This window comes from Nomia melanderi, chromosome 14, assembly GCF_051020985.1.
Source record: "Nomia melanderi isolate GNS246 chromosome 14, iyNomMela1, whole genome shotgun sequence".
Taxonomy (NCBI): domain Eukaryota; kingdom Metazoa; phylum Arthropoda; class Insecta; order Hymenoptera; family Halictidae; genus Nomia; species Nomia melanderi.
Window position 1 is genome coordinate 1,485,017 of NC_135012.1, and position 19,999 is coordinate 1,505,015.

The 19,999-nt window shown below is 39.8% G+C and overlaps 1 protein-coding gene and 1 long non-coding RNA gene across 14 annotated transcripts in view; one reads left to right on the top strand and one right to left on the bottom strand.

The window, feature by feature from the left end:
• Positions 1-19,999, top strand: part of Arms (Ankyrin repeat-rich membrane spanning) — a 52,034-nt gene that overhangs the window by 25,377 nt on the left and 6,658 nt on the right. For 7 of the 13 annotated variants that reach the window (XM_076373992.1, XM_076373998.1, XM_076373999.1 and 4 more), the window contains 7 exons: positions 15,804-15,935; positions 17,074-17,172; positions 17,240-17,338; positions 17,876-18,073; positions 18,341-18,439; positions 18,642-18,938; positions 19,416-19,791. In XM_076373992.1, the coding sequence (XP_076230107.1) occupies positions 15,804-15,935; positions 17,074-17,172; positions 17,240-17,338; positions 17,876-18,073; positions 18,341-18,439; positions 18,642-18,938; positions 19,416-19,791 (1,300 nt within the window). Of the gene's footprint in view, positions 1-2,109; positions 2,299-8,024; positions 8,276-9,752; positions 11,753-13,183; positions 13,326-13,590; positions 13,913-15,803; positions 15,936-17,073; positions 17,173-17,239; positions 17,339-17,875; positions 18,074-18,340; positions 18,440-18,641; positions 18,939-19,415; positions 19,792-19,999 lie in introns of those variants that run through there. The other 6 variants (XM_076373991.1, XM_076374001.1, XM_076373995.1 and 3 more) reach the window with 6 other exon arrangements.
• On the bottom strand, positions 14,253-15,519 carry LOC116428695 (uncharacterized). Its single transcript, XR_004235320.2, has 3 exons — positions 15,371-15,519; positions 15,170-15,276; positions 14,253-14,854 (listed from the first exon to the last, which is right to left on the bottom strand). It is a non-coding gene; the product is annotated as an uncharacterized LOC116428695 (long non-coding RNA).

The following is a 19,999-nucleotide window of genomic DNA, read 5'->3' on the forward strand; positions in this document are numbered from 1 at the left end:
AGCTAAAATAAAGGAACGATAAAGTTCGACATTAAATTCTAAAGACCATCACATTCAACTGCATTTAACCCTTTGCACTCGAAAATTTCTCAGTGGAAATATTCAGCATTTTCTGGCGAGGTATAGGTCATATTGTTTAAAACTAATGATAATTCATAGATAAATTAAGCAACAGAGGTGTTTTATCGAAACATTTCACGTAGCAATGCGAACGTTAATTTGAAATATTAAATATTCAACTTCATAGTTTTGTTGTATCGAATCACGTGGTGACTGAGAGTTACCTCTCGAGTACAAAGGGTTAATTCTGAGAGAAATTTCGTTTATCGAAATGCTTCCTGACTCCTTTGAAGAGACGTTCACGGCGATTCGGACGTTACAGTGATCTCTCATGCGACTCGTTTGTCGATTGACGCGAGACGCGCTATTCTTCGCGCGAAACGAGGGAGCCAGAGACGCAGCGGACCGCGCGAAGAGCAATAAATCGCGGAAGTGTATAATTCGAGTCACGCGTAAAACGTTTCGCGAGCATGTGTTCAACAGACAATGCATTGTGTTCCCGCATCAAGATGACTTCCATCATCGCTGCACGACTTTAGATCTTTGGGAACTCGTTAACTCGAAATCCGAAGCATGTCTCCATCGAGCAAACGCGCCGGTTTTGTGAGCCGGGATTTGTTTATTGTCAAACAGCCGCGCGGAACTTTTGGAACTGACAGTGCGAACGACGAGAGAACTTTTTCCACGAGGTTCGCGTGTAAATCTCGCAGAATCGATTACACGAAGCGAAAGTAAACGAAGTTTTTCGGCGCGCAGGATATTTTGTAACCAGTGGAGATGGGAAAGTTTCATTTGGAGAAATAGGTTGGGAATTGTAGAATTGAAATTTGTTCTAGTCGGCTTTGTTGTCGGAATGATTGAATTTCAATTTTGAGCGGTTTGATTCGAATTTTTACGTGTTTTGTCAATTTTATATTTTGTTTACTATCGATAGTCTGGTATTTAGTATTTAATGTTTAGTATTTGTTATTTTGCATTGAGTATTATTTCGTTATTAATCGTGAAATATTTTGGCGGTGTTCGCAGTTATTGGTAATATCACAATTACTCTGTTAAACACAATTTTAATATTTTTCAATGAGTTTCAAAGGAATAACAGAGGAGTTGGATAAAAATTGAAGTAGGTTACATTAAGCTACGATCGAGTTGAGAAACTTAGATGCAAATTGCTGACGAATCAGAAGCATCACCGGATCGTAAACATTTGTCACGTCTGTTCATCGCCTACCGTTTCTACTTAAAACGTTCAATATTGATTCTCCTGAGAGCGAAGCCTTGCGCAAACAAATTTCATTCTACTTAGTCTGGTCATAAATTTTGTTGCTAGCATACTGGGTGTTTCTAGGGGGAAATGGTCTTTGATTAAGAAGCATTTATTTATATCCATAATTACAAAGAAAATATCATTTCTAACACGTTTACAAAATAATGCGCAATTATTCTCTCTGGTGAATGATTCTTCTATCATTGGTTACAGAATATACTATATACAGTGTCCCAATTTGCTCCTATCAAACGGTGTCATCAACGAGTAAAAGTATAAAAAAACATCAAACTTCAATACATTAATTATCACTGACAAGTCAGTTATAGTCAACATTCGTATATACTTATCTCATTTGCCCACGAATAATTCAACAAATATCAATCAATGTCAACAAATAACACATCTCCCAAATTTAGCCTTTCATTTAAATGGGAGCATAATTTCGGTGCATATAAAATATTCATAAGTCTATGTTTATTAGATTTCTGAATAAATGTCAAATTTCACTGTTGACATCAAAACACGTCGACCTAATTTCAATCTTTTATAAAGCGTTTACGAGTTGTGATTCGTATAACGTTTCCTCTATACTTTTACTCGAATTCTCGTGACACCGTTTGCCAACAAGAGAAATAAAACCGAAACGATCCAGGACGACGGATTAACCGGTGTCCTCGGTAGATCTCCGCAGTCTAGGAACAAGGAAAAATGAGCGTGCAATCAGGTCGTGGGTTTTAACGTTAAGTTTTGCCAACCGTAGTGCCAAATAATATTGCTGGAATATGAGAGTGTGTCCTGATATCGATCTGGTTTCCATGGAATACGTGAATGAGAGGACTAGCTTATTGACTTCTGATCAGGGAAGCGCCGCTTCCGTGTCGTCCTTGATCTCGCAGGGACTAACGCGCGGTTACGGATCCTTTTCCTCGTGTCAGCAGGTGTTACAGTCGATCTGGAACAGAAGTAAACAGGTACCGATCTACATCGAAATACGAATTTAATACTTTGAACGCGAACGTTGCTTTCTATGTTTGACAATACTAATAACTTCCTCTATATATAATATCTCTCTACATTACTATTATTATTAATAACAATGGTAACTCTCGAAACTATTATTCAAAGTGATAACAATTTCCCAAATGAACACTGATAAATTTACGTGTCATATATAAATAGGCAATGGTGACGTGTTTAAAATAAAATGGAACATTCTTGCTTTATGGTTAATAATATTAATGATAAGTCTCCGAATTACTTATTTTTGTTATCAATTTACCCAGATCTACTCACATTTCTAAAGAATATCTAAATACAAATATCAGTCAAATTAATCTCTATCGAACTATACCTTTCCAATCTACTTCTCCCATCTTCCAACACTTCTTTCTAACATTTAGAATAATAATGTTAATAATGATAAGTCTCCAAATTACTTATTTTTGTTATCAATTTACACAGAAGATCTATTCATATTTCTAAAGAATATCTAAACGCAAACATCACTCAAATTAATCTTTATCTTAATTAATCCCATCTTCCAACACTTATTTCTAACATTTCCAATATTTACACACAAATTATACCAGAAACTTCGCATGGAAAAGACAGACGATAAAACCTCTTCTCCGCTCCATTTATTTCGTTGGTCTTACATTGTTTCCACACGTCATAACATCTCGAAAATGTGAAACCGTCGAATTGGAACGACCAGCAACATTCGTGTCGCAATCGCGGTCGAGGCACAGGTGGGCACAGACGGAAATGAATGAAACCGCATCTATTCCGATTTATTCGTCAGCCTGCGCCCAAGTGGAATGTGCCAAGACTACGCGACGTGTCTTGAAAGACAAACGGCGGACGCAACAGTGTCACCGTAACATTTGTTGCGCGAATTACGCTCGATTACCGCATCTGTCCGACCAGCCGATGACGGATTTAGCGTGGCTAATTACACGATAAGTTTACAACGCTGGGGCTTATGCCCGGTTGGGCATGAAACGGCCGGGGAGTTAATTAAAACGAACGTGGCAACGTTTTGAAACGCTCGACGATTGAGACGAGCCTCATTTACAGTCAGTGTAGTCGACGATGTTTAGGTGTTGAAGAGCTGAACGGTCAGTTTACCGCGATTAAAACGCGGTTGATCATTAATAATCGTGCTCAAGCTTTCGTATAGCGTTCGCTGCTCGCGGGATTAGGTAACGTTTAATTAATCATTAACGTCAGGTGTTTGTGCGTAATTCAGGTAGAATGATTTTTCACATTCTTCGATCTGTTCGTTTTATTTCAGTCTCTTGAAGCTTAGACTAAAAGATTCTGGATTTGTATTTGAAAGGAAAGTTGGAAGTAGATTGCGAAGGAATTTGAGAAGTCTTGTGATTAGGTTAAATTTGAAAGTATTTAACCCTTTGCACTCGAAAGATTTTCACTGGAAATATTCAACATTTTTCGACGAGATATAGACGACATTGTTTGAAACTAATTTAACGATAATTCACAGATAAATTAAGCAACGAAGCTATTTTATTTACATATTTCACACAGCAATACAAAGTTTCATTTAAAATACTAAATATTCAACTTCATAGTTTTGCTGTATCGAATCAAGTGGTGACTGAGAGTCACCTCTTGAGTGCAAAGGGTTAAAATGGAACAGATTTTGTTTTAAAGGAGAAAGTGGATTGCAGAAAATTGAGTGGAAGGAAATCCTTGGAACGATTATTTGAAGAACTTGTCGCGATAAAAAGTTTATTTTGAATTTTTAATTAACGTTCAACGCACAGTTCACAAATTACAGTGTTCACTGTTTGAAAATCATTCATCTGTAGTTTACAACTGCTTCGTATCTTCAGCTGCATTCGGAATTGAAAATCGCGCGATTCGTGTCTCCTTATTGGAATTGGTTATTATCCATCAGTCGTCGAACATCTGATCAAATATTTTTTACCGATAGCGTACGTAAAGAAACGATTTCAAGATACAGGACACAAATGTTCTGTATGTGGTCTCGTTTTCGAGACAATTGGGAACTTCCGTTGTGCGTTCGCGCCGTTGAGTAAGACTTGGCTGGCTTGTCTGTTCATTGCTCGCCTTTTCCACTTGCGAGCAGGAACGCGTGTACTTCACCGAAAGTCGTGCTGAATTTATTCGAAAACGAGATCAACTACGAGGAAAATCGAATTTCCCAATTTCAATTGTTCTTTTATACGATGCAACTAACTTTTAGATCATAGATTAAATGTTTCTTTACTTACAAATACAAAACTAGAGCAGTCTTCTTTAAAGACCGTTCTTAAGAGCGGAAACTTATTTCCCGATTTACATGGAAGATTCAAGTTATTTGCCCTTTCAAAACTCACTTTGAGGTATTAGTTAAAACCAATACAAGTTTCAATCTTCTTTAATTTCTACATCATCTATATGGAAGCGTCATCGCATTCTTATCAACCTTTAGACGCCACTAATTCCTATGTCACTTGTACGTAATCGTCATCACATTCTTATCAATTGCAACACGCCTTTGATTCCTATTTTATTTGCGTGTAATTATCATTACATTCTTATCAATCTTTACACGCCTCGAGTTCCTACTTTACTTCTTTCTAACCGTCATTCTTATCAATTTTTACACAGTCTCTAATTCTTACTGTTTTTACGCATAACTGCCATACCATTCTTATCAATTTTCAAACATCTTTTCCACTGTATTTACGTATAATTGTCACAACGTTAATCAATTTCTACTTTATTCCTCTATAATTCATCTCTTCCCCAAGTATTTCAGGTACCTGGTGTCTAATTCCTTTCGAACGAGTCAACGAACCAACATTCTATCGATTCACAAGTTTATTTACAAATCAGTAGCTGCAAGAGCAGATTATTTTCAAATATCAATGGAATCTTCATCTTTTCCCCGAGTACCTCACATACCTGGTGTAATTCCTCTCGAACGAGTTAACGAACCAACATTCTATCGATTCACAAGTATATTTACAAATCAGTAGCTTCAAGAGCGAATTATTTTCAAATATTAACGGAATCTCCTCCGAGTGACCCTAATTTTTATGTTTGCGTGGCAATCCATCGCAGTCTCCAGAGCCATTCGCTCGAAGAATGCACCATAATGCCGCGTTGCGTAGGAAGAAAGACAAAAGAGTCGGCCCAATTCGCAACCGCCTGTTCTCCGCCGCACGCGCAGTTGTTTCTTTTTACGAGCGCTGGTAAACGATGACACTCGCGTGGTTCGTACACAATTGATTAGCGGAGCGGAGAAACTTAATTGGCCCAAGTGCCGCGGCCCGCCCAAGGACGTTCCGCGTTTCGTCTAGTCGTTGCCGAGAAAATATCTTTCCAGCTGGGAAACGTGTACTTTTCTCCACACCCATTCTGCAGATATTTTTCTCGTGACGTCGGCAGAGAAGCGAAGAATTTTTGGACACGAACTGTCGCAAACGGTACTTCAAACTTCGATTTCAAGTGTATTTAACCAGTTAACTGTGTTTGACGAGTATACACGTCATCGTAAAACTGGACATGATATTAATTCTTTCAACGATGAATTCTTTATTTTTTCACATAAACATGTAATTCTTTTTTGTTTCGCTTTGATCTTTCATTAAAATATACTCTACGTGCATTCGTCCTGCGTTCGACGACTATACGCTCCATTTTTCGATTTTATTGCGCGCAGAACCAGAGATTTTTTCAACTAAATTCCACAGTTAACTGGTTAACACATTGAACGCCGGCTAAATTTCAGCTAAAAAATGCGAGCGTCGGTGATTATATTGATACATTTTTAAACATCGATTAAACCAAAATTTCTAACTTACGGAACAGAATAAGGAATTCGATTTTGTAAATTTTACTTTGGATTTGGATTCTTATCGTGGGCCGGCGCTCAACGTGTTAACAATTTTTCGAAGCGGTCGGAAATTGTTTCGTAAGCTGTTAAATTGTATTTCGAACTCTTAAATATTGATGAAAGAGAATTATACGTTGATCTTTGGTTATTTAAATAATTACATTGCTTGCTTGTGACTTCTGGTCGTTGGACAGTGAAATTGGATGTTAATTTATTTAGATCCGAAAAAGCGAAGATTAGTACGATTTTCGTTATTCGAAACACGTGTTAACTAGCGGTAATTACGATAACGAGTACACAGCAGTTATTTGTGCAAATTTTCAAGATTGCAATTACGATAACGAAATTACAGTAGAGAGTGATTCTTCCTGAGAAGTATTATAAAGATCACCGTGTTTCGGATATTTTATATGTTTCCATAAATTAGAATAATCCTATATTCAAGTTCCATGAATTATAGTAATCCTATATCCCAATTCTCTAACTTATATCAATTCTCTAATTCTATAAATTAGAATAATCCAATATTCAAGTTCCGTAAATTATAGTGATCCTATATCCTAATTCTCCAAATTATATCAATTCTGTATAGTGTTATTTGGAAACTGCATAAATATCCGCAGTCTAATAATAGACGGTAAAACCACAGAAGTTTTTACCGTCGCTCAAAATTCACGGTATCGGGAGCCGGGTAAACAGAACGTGCATCGGCGATACCGATAATTTAAAGCGGAGCTTTATTGGCGAATGTAAACGAGCGAACGGAAATTAGGCGTGCGATCGAATTTGCACGGCCGCCAAACGGCGCGGCGCTGTTTCGTTCGGGCGAACTTAGGTTCTCGGGGTTCGCGATAACGAATTAAACAAATCCTGCGTCGCAATCGCCGAAAATAATCGTCGTGGGAAGGATCTAATTCGTTCGACCCACCGCGATGGAAAGTGGATGGTCCTTGAGTAATCAGGGACTGCTAATTTTTGCAACGGAAAATTTGGAACTTTTGCCAGTGTTAATTTGATATTGGTTAGGACCACAGAGGATCTCACTACTGAATATACTCGGTATCGCTTGTGACTTGATCGTGGTATAATTTTGGAATCGTGAAAGACGGAAGATTTCATTTTAAAAGCTGGATAATTGAGAAATGACAGGACTGTAGAATAAGATACTGAGGAAAATTTCGTCTGGAAATTATTAAATTGAATAGTTTGGGATGGTGCATTATCTAATATACACTTTTAGTCTAGGAACGAAGGCATTTTAATTCTACACATTACAATAATTCTATATTCTAATTCTACAAATTAGAATAATCCAATATTCAAGTTATATGAATTATAGTAATACTATATCTTAATTATACAAATAATATTAATTTTATATTCTAATCCTATAAATCAGAATAATCCAATATTCAAGTTCCATAAATTATAGTAATCCTATATCCTAATTCTACAAATTATATTAATTCTCTAATTCTATAAATTAGAGTAATCCAATATTCAAGTTCCATAAATTATAGTAATCCAATATCCAAATTCTCCAAATTATATTAATCCCATATCCTAATTCAATGAATTATAACTGTCCATTTGAATTTATAACAACTTCCTTCTATAATAACTTATAACGACAGTCCATTTGTATTTATAACCACTCTCCAATCGAAACTTGCTCTCCTTTCATTCCATCAAAGGAAGCATCACACAATTAAATTCGATTCGATTCGCGTTTCCAAACCGACGATCGTTAAGCAGCGGCAGACGATCCACGCGCAAGCCACTGACGATCTTATCAGATCGTGATCCTGTGCAACTGTGCGCGCCGCTTTGAAAGATCCCGCGACGGGATATATAAGTGTCTCCCGCGCGGAGACGCTAGACAATCTTCTCAAAGCGGTCCGATCTCGCGCCGAGGATCGCGAGACGCGTCTATCGCCGAGTTTCCCGCGAATCCGCGAACCGCGATCTCTCGTCTGTTTGATCTTTGGAACCGGAGGAACGGAAGTGTCGATCGATGACCGCCAGGAACCTGGAGAAAATGCTTCGGCTCACCACGTTGTCGAGGGTCCGTCCCTTTCACGGTACCGATCGATAAATCGCGAATTTTATTCCATCGTACGAGTAGTAACGTTCTTTTATTTCTCTTTCCTCGTTGGATTTCTAGATGAAATCATTGATTTCTTCGAATCGTAGAAACAGCCAGAATATTTACTTTAATAATTCAGTGCAAACATGAAATACTTTAGAAAGAAAGAATTTTATTGCATCGTGCATTTAGTAACGTTCTTTTATTTGTCTTTCCTCGTTCAATTTTTAGATGAAATCTTCATTGACTTCTTCGAATCGTAGAAACAGCCAGAACATTTACTTTAATGATTCAGTGCAAACATGAAATACTTTAGAAAGAGAAAGAATCTTATTGCATCATACAGTAGTAACATTCTTTTCTTTTCCTTTCTTTTTCGTGTGATTTTTATAGGAAATCTTGATTGACTTGTTCGAATTATTGAAACAGCCGGAATATTTACTTTGTAATAGTGAGAATAATTGAAGAGAATTTATGGGAAGGTGGTAAATGCAAACGTGAGATATCTTAAGAGAAGGATGAATTTTATTGTGTCCCACAGTAGTAGCATTCAGTTTTGTATATGCGAATTACGTAATTCCTGTTCGTTTTAACTCGTTGAATGTCGCGGGTCACCGGTGACTTCCAAGCAAATCAAATTACTAAAATTCACGGAATTAAACGATGATTATTCGAAGCCATTTTTGTATCATAAATACTGCAGCCTATTGCGGCGATGTTCAGCAAGATAAACGTGCAATAATAATGCAATTCAATAGAATTATTTAATATTTTATTCTTTTCATTTTGTGGCTTATTTGATAGCACTTCTGTCTCTTTTGGAGATAGCACTGCCAGAAACTGAGCTTTAATAAGGAATTTCGTGGAATTTGTCCTAGGGCCACTGTGTTCTTTTCCACGTGACATCTGTTTAATCATCATTACGTTCACGTTAAATTGTTACGCATTATTGGATATCTCTTACTTTTCTTCTCAAGATACCATTACTAAATTTCATTACTACTACTGTACATGCCTAAACTATTAAAACAGTTCAAGAATTTACTAAGCAAATCAGTGTGTCCAGTAGATGTCTTAGAAAGGAACTGCGGTTATCAGATGAAACTAAAATAATAGTGACCTCAACGATTTCTTCGGCATAAGTGCGTTACAATTACTCTTCAAACGATTCTCCGAAAGGTAGGCGAGAGTTCCTCGAGTGAAATACGCGGCCTTCGAAGTATTAAGTAACATCGAGAGTAGCAATAAAATTGACAGCGGATAGCTTCAGTGCTCTACAGTTGGACATTCATCAAAATACATGAAACTCCCACCATTTCTCGATTTTTCCATCGATAAACACCAAAAACTAGAACTTTGCTACGAAGAGGGTCACGAAAAATCGAAGACTAAAGAACAGCGTCCAATTAAAAGCGAAACAGCCCGAAACACCGTTACATTCACAATCACACAAGTTCGAATCTCCTATAACGCGAACATCCACGTAGAATCGCGTCGTGCGATCCGCGTCGGTGGCGACTGATCGATCGCGATCGAGACAGCCGCGATTCGCCGCGTTCCCGCCTAGTGAGGCAAACGTTGTTCGTCACGGCCGCGAACCGACGCAGGAAAGAATGCCATGCGGAAGGCCAAAGACGATCGCATCAAGATCACGACGCACCACTTTCGGATCAGCATCGAGGAAGAGGACGATGACCAAGATGACAAAGGGGAGAAGACGCTAAGGGATCTAGTGGAAGTAGCGTCGGCCCTCGCGGAAAGGAGGATATCCATCAAAATCGAAGCTGACACCGAAACGTCGTTAGCTACCGATTCAAGAAACATTCTCGATCATCCTCTGTCGCAAAGTCATGCTTCCACTGGAGATCAAAAAGAAAAATCGAGAGAAAGTTCGTCGGTGCCGAGATTCGAAAGAGGACTTCGCACGCCTAGAGGGTCCGTCAAGCGGAAAGAGGACGATGGGTTCGAGGAGAAGCCTGAAATCGATGCGTTCGAAGGGGCGGGAGATTCCGGTGGCTCGAAGGTGCGCGACGATCCCGGAAACAGGTCGGAAATCGAGGAATTCGAGGATGCGAGTCGCTCCGGGGCAGCGGGTCAAGCGCGAATCGAGGGAAGGGGAGCGGAAACTTTGGTCGAAGCGGTGGTCCCGATCGAGGATCGACCGTCGGACGCTGGAATCCGGCCGATGACGAGCGCGGGCCGGAATTTGGCCGGGTTCCATGGCGGAAACCTCGTAGATCTCCCTTCCTCAAGGAAACACGCGGCCGGCGCAACCTCGTGCCGAAATGCGAGTTCCAATCAGAGGTTCGCGCGGTGGCCAAGCTCCGCTTCTCATCATCCTTCCGATGCCGGCTATAACCGAGATCAACTGGTCAAGAGTGACGACACCGTGTCGTTCGACAAAAATGACTCGAAGAAGGCGCATGCCGCTGCGAAGTGGCCAGATGCGTTCGGGACGTTTCAACAGGTAGACGCTAAACAAGCCAGGAGGTTCTCGTCGAGCGACCAGGCTAAGCTGAGATTCTGGAATTTTATGGAGACCAATGACGCCGAGAGTCATGCCAAACTGTTCGAAGACGCATCTGAGGCTGCGGGATCGTCTAAACCTCTCACTGAAGATGGTAAAAAGATTCCAGCGAATCAGGCAGAGCAAAGATTCCGGGATTCAGACACGGAACCCAAGAAGACTGGACCTAAATCTTCCAAAGAGACTTCGAGCTCTCTGCAATCCGAGGAAACAGCTAAGGTCCCAGTGATCAGCAAGATCCAAGTGGAACAGTCGACCATGTTAGCCTACCAAACGAATGTGACCCCTCAGACAACCCCGTTGCTCATCAGAAGATACCTGAGAACTGAGAGCGAGAAGCTTTCTAGCCTAGATCTAGGGGAATCTCTGAAAAAGCAAGATTCGTTAGGCACAGAGAACACCAAGTTACCGAGCACCAGCATGGATGATGCCAGCCAGGTGAGATCAAAAAGAAGACAGACACTGCCAACGTTGGACACCTGTCAGAGTCCCAGTAAAACACCCAAGACTCCTTCCTATGGGGACATCTTGTCGGGGACCAGTGTGAATCCGATCAGGCGGTCCAGCATCGCTAGCGCAGCCATTTGCTCCAGTCTGGTGCCGAGTTTAGCTGGCGCCTGTCCTGTTATACCCGACTGTTTGCTGCCGGCTGGTGAAGAGAGCGCCGCGACCAATGATCATCCAGTCGAGAGTCCTGCGAAGACAGGAGGCGGGCTTAGGCTGAAGCTGCCATTTTTACGGCTCCACATACCGGAGCACCAGCATCCGACCAGCTGGGAGGACGATTCCAATGGACATCATTCGCACACGCACCATCACGATCACCATCATCATCACCATGTTTTCCCGCATTTTCATGTGCCCACGATCACGTTCACCGCGACTGGCGGCGACGGCGAGTCCGGGCGCAAGTTCAACTTCGGCATACGCAGACACTCGCAGACGGTTAGTCGCGTGGACGTCGCATCGGACTGGCTTTCTCGATTAACCACTGCTCACAGCTGGTTTTCCTTTGTTGGTTTGATTGAACATTAATTCAAATAGTAATCGATTGAGTTCCCTGGTTTTTCTTTTGTTTCTTTTATTTGCACACCGTGGATCTATACGCGACACATCTTGAAGTTGCAGGGAATTTGTTTCCCGCTTTAACTCGTTTGAAACGATTTCATTCTCTTTTATATTTCGTTTATTTTACGGATATGTTTGGTTTGGTTGGCTTATTGAGTGACTTTTCCTGCTTTTTGTTTCTTGTGTTTGTATATGATCTTTGCGGCATGATTTCTTGGAGCAGTCGATAGGGAATTGGTTTTTTTCGTTCAAGGACGTTTAACATTTAGTTTCCTCGATCTCGAGAGACACTTGAACACTTCACTTGAATTGCGTTGAAACCAGACTGTTGATCGACCAGAAAAAAATCCGAGGCTAGAAAAGAGAATATTTCGAAGACGCACGATTTACGCGCAGGATTTGGCGAGGGACTGCTGTCCACCGAGTCCGAGACATTCCGTGACTATTTTAATAAAGATCTCCGCCGGGAGCTTCGATGGAAACCGGGCTTAACGAGTCAAAATAAATTATCGCAGCGACTTCAAAGCGAGTGCGTCTCGCGTCGCCGTTCGGTTCCCCGAACCGTGGATAAACCAACAATGTCACGGCCAGTGTTCATTAATCATCGTTCCTGGCAGCAGTTTCAATGGACGGCCGTTCCATACGATCACTAGATCTCTATTGATCCAATCGTTTTTATTCCATTCACCGTGAAGCACGCGTACACTGGAAACTTCGTCATCCATTATTTTTTACCATCGTCTCATGCCAGTAAATTACTTTCAATTGGAATCAGGAATATTCGTTAAAAATAAATTGAATGTTTCATCTTTGAACACGTCTTATACATTTTTTCGGCGTTGATTAAAGCGTTTGAAAAAATCATTCAGGATTATGGGAAGTAATTTTGAGAAGGTAATTTATTTTAGAAGATCGTTGGAAATTTAGAGCTATCCTTTTTAATTTATATCGAGTTTGGTTTACTTCGATTAGTTTAATTGGTAACTGTCGAAGGAATGATTAAATTGAAGGACTCTAAAGAAATTTGGAAATAATTTCTATTTACATTGAATGTTCCTTGAATACAGATTTTTTCCTTCTGGTTTTTGATTCTGATCTTTTTGAATCGATTAGTTAGTAGTCGAGTAAAGTTTTGTTCGGTGCAATTGCATTTTCTTATCATTCGCGAAAAAATGAATTCAAATTTATCTGCCGGGTTTATTCGAACGTTCCGCCGTTCGCCATAGATAAAAACCGGAGTAGAACTCCGCCATAAAACGATTATTGACTTAAAATGATTATCTCGCGTGCAGATAAAACCGCAATTATTTCTGGACAGATAAGCCCGGACACGACATTCCAACGCGATGTCTATGTGTTCGTTTCTTCAAATTATCGAACCATAGACAAAATATTTACCTCGTTCACTTGAACGCTCGCGCAGAGTATTGCAGAAACTTGATCGTGAACAGTAAGTAAGACCGATCACTTTTCATTTGTCTAACTATAGAACGAGTATGCGAATGCTTTATTAACGTAATAACAGTTCATTTTGTTGAGTGCTTATAATTAGATCGCGAATTTTGTGCATTCATTGCAGTTTCAATGAACAATTTAACGGAGTTCTAATTTTTCTTGACGAAACAGTCGGAGAAAGCAATGTATTTTAAATAATACAAACTCGCACTTCAAATAACGCGTAATACAAATTAGAATTTTTAATTTTTAACACTACAAACTTGTATTTAAAATTCTGAACAACACAAATTAAAATTTTTAAATTTCTGGTAATACAACTTTGCGACGTAACTTTTGAATAATGCAAATTTCTGTGTACTTTAAAAAAGGACTCGAGAGATCCTTATTATTCTCATTTGAAGATTCGACACGTCAAGAACCCCAGAACCTGATTAAAAAGTCGATTTCGATCTTCGCGAATTGATCTTCCCGGAATTGAATTATTTATACGTCTGGAAACTTTTTTATCCGCGCGGAGAATATTAAAAATATCTTTATCGATGAGTTAGATATCGAAAGATGGGCATTTCAAAGAAATATGTAAGTAGACGTTGCAAACAGTTCGTCTGAGCAAGCTTCATTATCAATCTCACTAGAGTCAATAAAATCCATTGCAAACTCACTTTACAAATTTCATTGTGTGCCGATTAACGAGTTTCATAAGTGGATTGCCGTGTCGCTAGCGCAGCTTCGCGTTTGATTTCCCGAAGCGTAAAGAAGATAACTTTTCTTTGCTCGTCATTAATTACCAGGATTCACCAATCCTCTGTCTTGCTGCTTGAAAACAATTAATGCAACTTCAGCATTTAATTTTCAATTTATCGCACATTTAACACTAGAACACATCATTCAAAGCAACTAATCATACACCCATAACTTATAAAAATTGATGAAAACACATTTTTCGTACTTGCTTACAATAATATTACACCAAAGAATAGAAACTACGTGCAGAAAGTGCGAGAAATATATTTCCATCGTTTCTATAAGAAGTTACAGGTATATAATTAGTCGGTTTGAATATGATTCTAGCGTCGAACGTCGAAACATTTGTGGAAAAGCAAAAATTGCAGTTTGAGTTTGTGCAGAAGCCGACTCGCGAAACGATCGAAGTTTCGCGAGGTGAATGCTAAAGGTTCTCCGGCCACGTTCATATTGCGAAACTGGCCAGGCAGCGTTGAAGGTTCCTCGATACCCTACGCAGTCGATATTTACCTTTCATTCAACGTTTCCCGTGGCTCTGATTAATGCCTTATCGCCGACCTACATCGTGTCCTGCTCCATTAAACCCGAACGTCCATTTCTACGCGGAAATGCAGAAATTTCCCTCGAGCCTTTACGTCCTGGAGGTTGGTTCTTCGACGCACCGATTCCATTAAAACTGAGCCACGCCGCGAGTACACTCTGACCTTTACTTTTAATCATGGATCTAGCACTAGAACCACCGGATAGGTCAAAATCGCCCATTGCTGATCTCTTCTACTGGAAAAGTATATCGAGTTGAATCGAATCGTTTTCTCTTTGATAGTTGAGAGATAAAGAATATTAATAATGAAAGTGAACAGAAATTTGTTAATTTATCATTTCTCTATTTAATATGACTAGTATCAATTGGATTTTTGTTTCGACCTGATTCAAATGGTAGTGACAAAAGGATTTACCTGAACTGAAATATAATTAAATAAATATTGTATCAAGAAATTTTTGAAAGTCAGTGCTCGGTAGTTCTAGTGTTAATCCGAAGTGCTCTAGATTCCTAGCGTTGTACCCTAATGATTGTCAAATGCGTGTTCTCACCTATACCCCAGGAACCATTAATTCGCTAATTCCATTAATTCCAATAAGAAATCCAGAATCATTAGATAAAATTTCGTGAACAACGCAATGCTCGTATTCTTTAATTCCTATAAAAATACAACCAAAACTTCAAAGTCTGAAATACATTCTCCTTTATTCCCTACACACTATCAATCCATTACAATTAAATACGGAAATTACCTGTCTTAATTCCTTAAAACAAAGGAAGCACGCGGGAACATATCGTTTAAGGGATAACCCAATAAAGGCGTGAGACACTATAACTGTCGACAACCGTTGCGAGAAATGGACAAAAATCGGAATACAGCAATAATCGTCACCGTTCGAATGATGATTGCCGAATAATCGCAACGACGAGAGAACTCGTCGTCGATTCGCGGAGTCGCGACAAAAGGAACGCGCAGTTATCACGTATTCGCGCAGCGTTGCTCAAAGATAATCACAAGGACGTAGGCACGCGTGAGTTACGGTTCCGTAGGCTACGCTGTCTATTAGCTCAGCGATTAAATTGCTTTCGCAGCTTTCGGTCGGAGGAGGGACGCCGCGCTCCTCCGAGGAATCGGTCCGCAACTTCAATTTTTCAATCGGCATATTTTCCACTTTTCTTCCGCAGACCTTGCACCGGACTGACTCGATGGTATCGCTCTGCTACCGATCTCTCGCCAGCTATATCACAGATGATAACCTCGCTGGTCTCCAAAACTTCCTCGAGAACAAAAGAGTGCAGGTCGACGATCGAGACGAGGTAACCGGAACAAACACTGCTTTCATTTTTTCAATTATCGGTTAAAACAAGTAAGAATACGGAAGAACACATTGTTTAACGCGTTCGCGACTAGCTTTTGTTTCAGTAACGATCTTCGTAGTTAATGTGAACGATTCATTAACCAAATCAGTTAACACCGCGGAAGAAACAATAGATAAGTGATGCGATAGCTATAAGTTGATTTCCGGAATTTCAGTTGCAAATGTATGAAACGTTATAACTTTAAAGAAATTTTTGCTATCGCCGCAAGTTTTGCATTGCTAATAGAACTGTGTTTCGCAGTAACACCTAATGATAAGGAAATTTACTTTCAATATGGAAAGCCGAAAACTAATAAACTGTTTTAACGATAAATTCTGATAAAATTCAAAAACTGCAGCTAATCGATTTCGCTAATGAGTGACTCAGTTGTCTGTAAACTTAGTGTTAACAAGAGTAGTCCGAACAACGCGTTCGCTTGTTTATCAATGTGCCTCTTCGATCGTAATTAAAAGATCGTCAATTTTTATGATTGAGTCGTATTGGCACGACTGCGTCGGAGTAGCAAAGTCAATGGTCTTTTAATTGAATCCCGGAATGAAAGGACGGCGTGACACCACGTGAAAAGAATAAACGAACGAGCTCAGAGTAAAATTAGCACTGAAGAACTTCGAATGAACTGTTCCAAATTACCGTAATTATTTCTTTGATTATTATTCCATTGAGCACAGTGTCCGTCCGATTCCGATGACACCGTTCAACACGGTTCATCTGCGATATGCACAGGATGATTTTAGAGTTCCTTGCCCTAAACACGAATCCGGAAGTATTCATTTAAATATTGGGTTGATGCAAAAATTACGTTTCCGGAGCAAAAATCTCAGATTTCTCTTCGAAGTGACAACATTTGTACAGCCCTGATAAAGAAGCTTATAGGAAGATATAAAAATGTAAAACTGAGGGTGGCGAAGCAATTATGCGTACGAATTCGTGTTTAGCATGATAAACTCTAGAAGAATTACCCTGCAGATCAGAGAGAAGGTTTCAATTTGTTGGACAATGCGATTGAAACGCGCTCGAGATCCGCCTTATCAGGGAACCGACTCTAGATAGACGATTTTCATTGTTCTTACAATAGAATGGTAGCACAGCCCTCATCCTTGCAGCGACTAAGGGGAAGATACACATTGTACGGGAGCTTATCAATCACGGCGCGGACGTTAATGCCGAAGATGGGGTCAGTATTGCGTTAGACGTTGGATCCTCACCTTTGATCTCGATTACACAATGACATTCATTTTCAGGATAACTGGACAGCGTTGCTTTGCGCGGCTAAGGAAGGCCACACCGACGTGTGCCTTGAACTGCTCGAGCATGGAGCCGATCTGGAACACAGAGACATGGTACGTTGGCTTATGGTGCAGTTGCGTAGAGTATTATTATAAGTAACGCTAAATGTAACGTGAGTATCCGTCCACCTGGAAATGGTAAAATAAAGTTAACCCTTTGCGATCCGAAGTGCTCTTGGCTTCTCACTTTGAGGCTCACATGGACGTTATTTCATTCAATTACAGCTTAATATGACGTTTTGATTACTTATTCGAGAATAAGATTCACTGGAACGGTACCTTGAAGTGGTACAATTGTGATACTACAAATGAATATAGAAAAAATTGTTAAAATCAGTAGACGTTGCCGTAAAATCGACATAGGACTGCTAAGGGTTAATAAGTTGGACAAGAATAAACTTGTACGAAGAAACCTTTGTTCACTCTGAATTCAATTGAACTTAGAATTCCGTTTTATATTTTGGAACTTCCTTCTTGACTTTTCAATAGAATTATTCTTGTATTTAGACACGAAGGAAGTGGTATTTATTAAGTAGCTGGAAGTTAGAGGAAAACATAGAAAGTGGAATCTAAGAGAAATGTATTTTTTAGGGAGGATGGACGGCACTCATGTGGGCAACGTACAAGGGTAGGTCGCCGACGGTGACGATGCTGCTAGCACGAGGAGCCGACGTCAATGCGCACGGAAATTTTCATATATCTTCCTTGTTATGGGCCGCGGGCAGGGGCTACCCTGACATTGTTAAAGATCTCATTGCTCATGGTGCTAAAGTTAATGTTGGCGATAAGGTAATCCACTGATATCCAAGACACAAGTGCAGAATAGTTATAGAAAAAGTCGTTCAAGGTGCACACGATAGAGAATAACGTATTTCTAAATAAGTTCCTCCGGTGTGAGACATTGGCGACCCATGGTATTTAAATGTGATTCGGAAACGTGCACTCGCAAGCTAGTTATATTACTGTATGGATCACTTATGACCTATTGTGTATTTTAAGAAGGCAGTATGGAAAATGAAATTTACTCTAAGCCGATATATCCCTTTTCATTTTCAGTATGGTACTACAGCATTGGTGTGGGCGTCGCGTAAAGGAAATGTAGAAATTGTAGATACACTGTTGAAAGCTGGTGCTAATGTTGATACCGCTGGCATGGTAAGACTCATCAATTACTGATTTATGAAAACTACCTTAGGGAGCTTCTTAAGGAGGCTAACAATGACAGGACACTATCTGAAGCTAATGTCTGTGAACAAGCTGAACCAAATTCATGTTCGACACAGTAATTTCAAATATTCATATTTAGAAGATTCTATTTAGATTGTGTCTGACATAAATTATAACCCTTTCTTTACAGTATTCATGGACTGCGCTTCTCGTAGCAACTCTTGGCAATCACGTGGACGTCGTGCTGCTCCTTTTGGAGCATAAACCGAACGTGAATGCATTGGATAAGGATGGTTGTACCGCCCTGGCGATAGCTTGCCGGGAAGGACACCATGAAATAGCTAACGCGCTTCTCAACGCTGGTGCTTATGTGAATATCCAGGACAGAGCCGGGGATACGAACTTGATTCACGCTGTGAAAGGCGGTCATAGAGGAGTGGTTGAATCTCTTTTAAAGAAATACGCGGACGTGGACATCGCTGGAAAGGTGACAAAACTGATGGCAATTTATCGTCGTAAACAGAAGACAGGATAACGATTAACAGTTACAATTGGTTTTTAACCCTCGTATAACGAAGATGTGGTCGCTTTCCACTCTGGATTTCAAATTATCCATAAGGCAATAGATCTTAGAATCGATTCCATTGATATTCCGCTCACGCCTTTTCTTTCCTGCATAAGAAAATAATTATTGTGTCAACTTCACTGGATATTAAAACAGATTCTGTATAAATTCCTATGCACGAGGTTTTTCTCTATCAATAAGGAGTAATCTGAATTCAATTTCAGTGTGTCCGTTTTTCGGGGGTTAATACTGATGAAATTGAGAAGTCCCTTTTATCTTGAAGTTTTTTTTTCTCTCTCTCCTCTCTATTGATTTCAAGCTTGGATTATGCCTAACACGTTCCGGAGAAAAATATATAGAGTCTGGCTAACCAAGCAAATTTTATTGACATCATTCTAGGATAAGAAAACCGCCACTTACATAGCAGTAGAAAAAGGCAATATACCGATATTAAAATTGTTACTAAACGCTAACCCAGACTTGGAGGTCGCGACGAAAGACGGTGACACGCCATTACTGCGGGCAGTTAGGTCGCGGAACGCTGAAATCGTGCAATTACTGCTGGACAAGAAAGCCAAGGTCTCAGCTACCGATAAAAAAGGCGACACGGTGCTTCATATAGCTATGCGTGCGAGATCAAAAGCTATCGTCGAAATCTTGTTGAGAAATCCGAAAAATAGTCAGCTGCTGTACCGTCCGAATAGACAAGGGGAGACGCCGTACAACATTGACATTAATCATCCTAAAACGATTCTTGGACAAATATTTGGTGCACGTAAGTTGTCGCTTCACTTAAAATGATATACAGTGCTGGACATTTACTCACGAACATGTGAATAATTAGGCTTTCATTATCTGTAAAATGGTATTAGCATTATTTACAACTTAGTCCATGATATTTCGTTTATGTTTAAGATATATACCAGTCTTCTCTTTTGTATCGCTCGAATAACTTCGATATTATAGGTTCTAGATGATGGTTA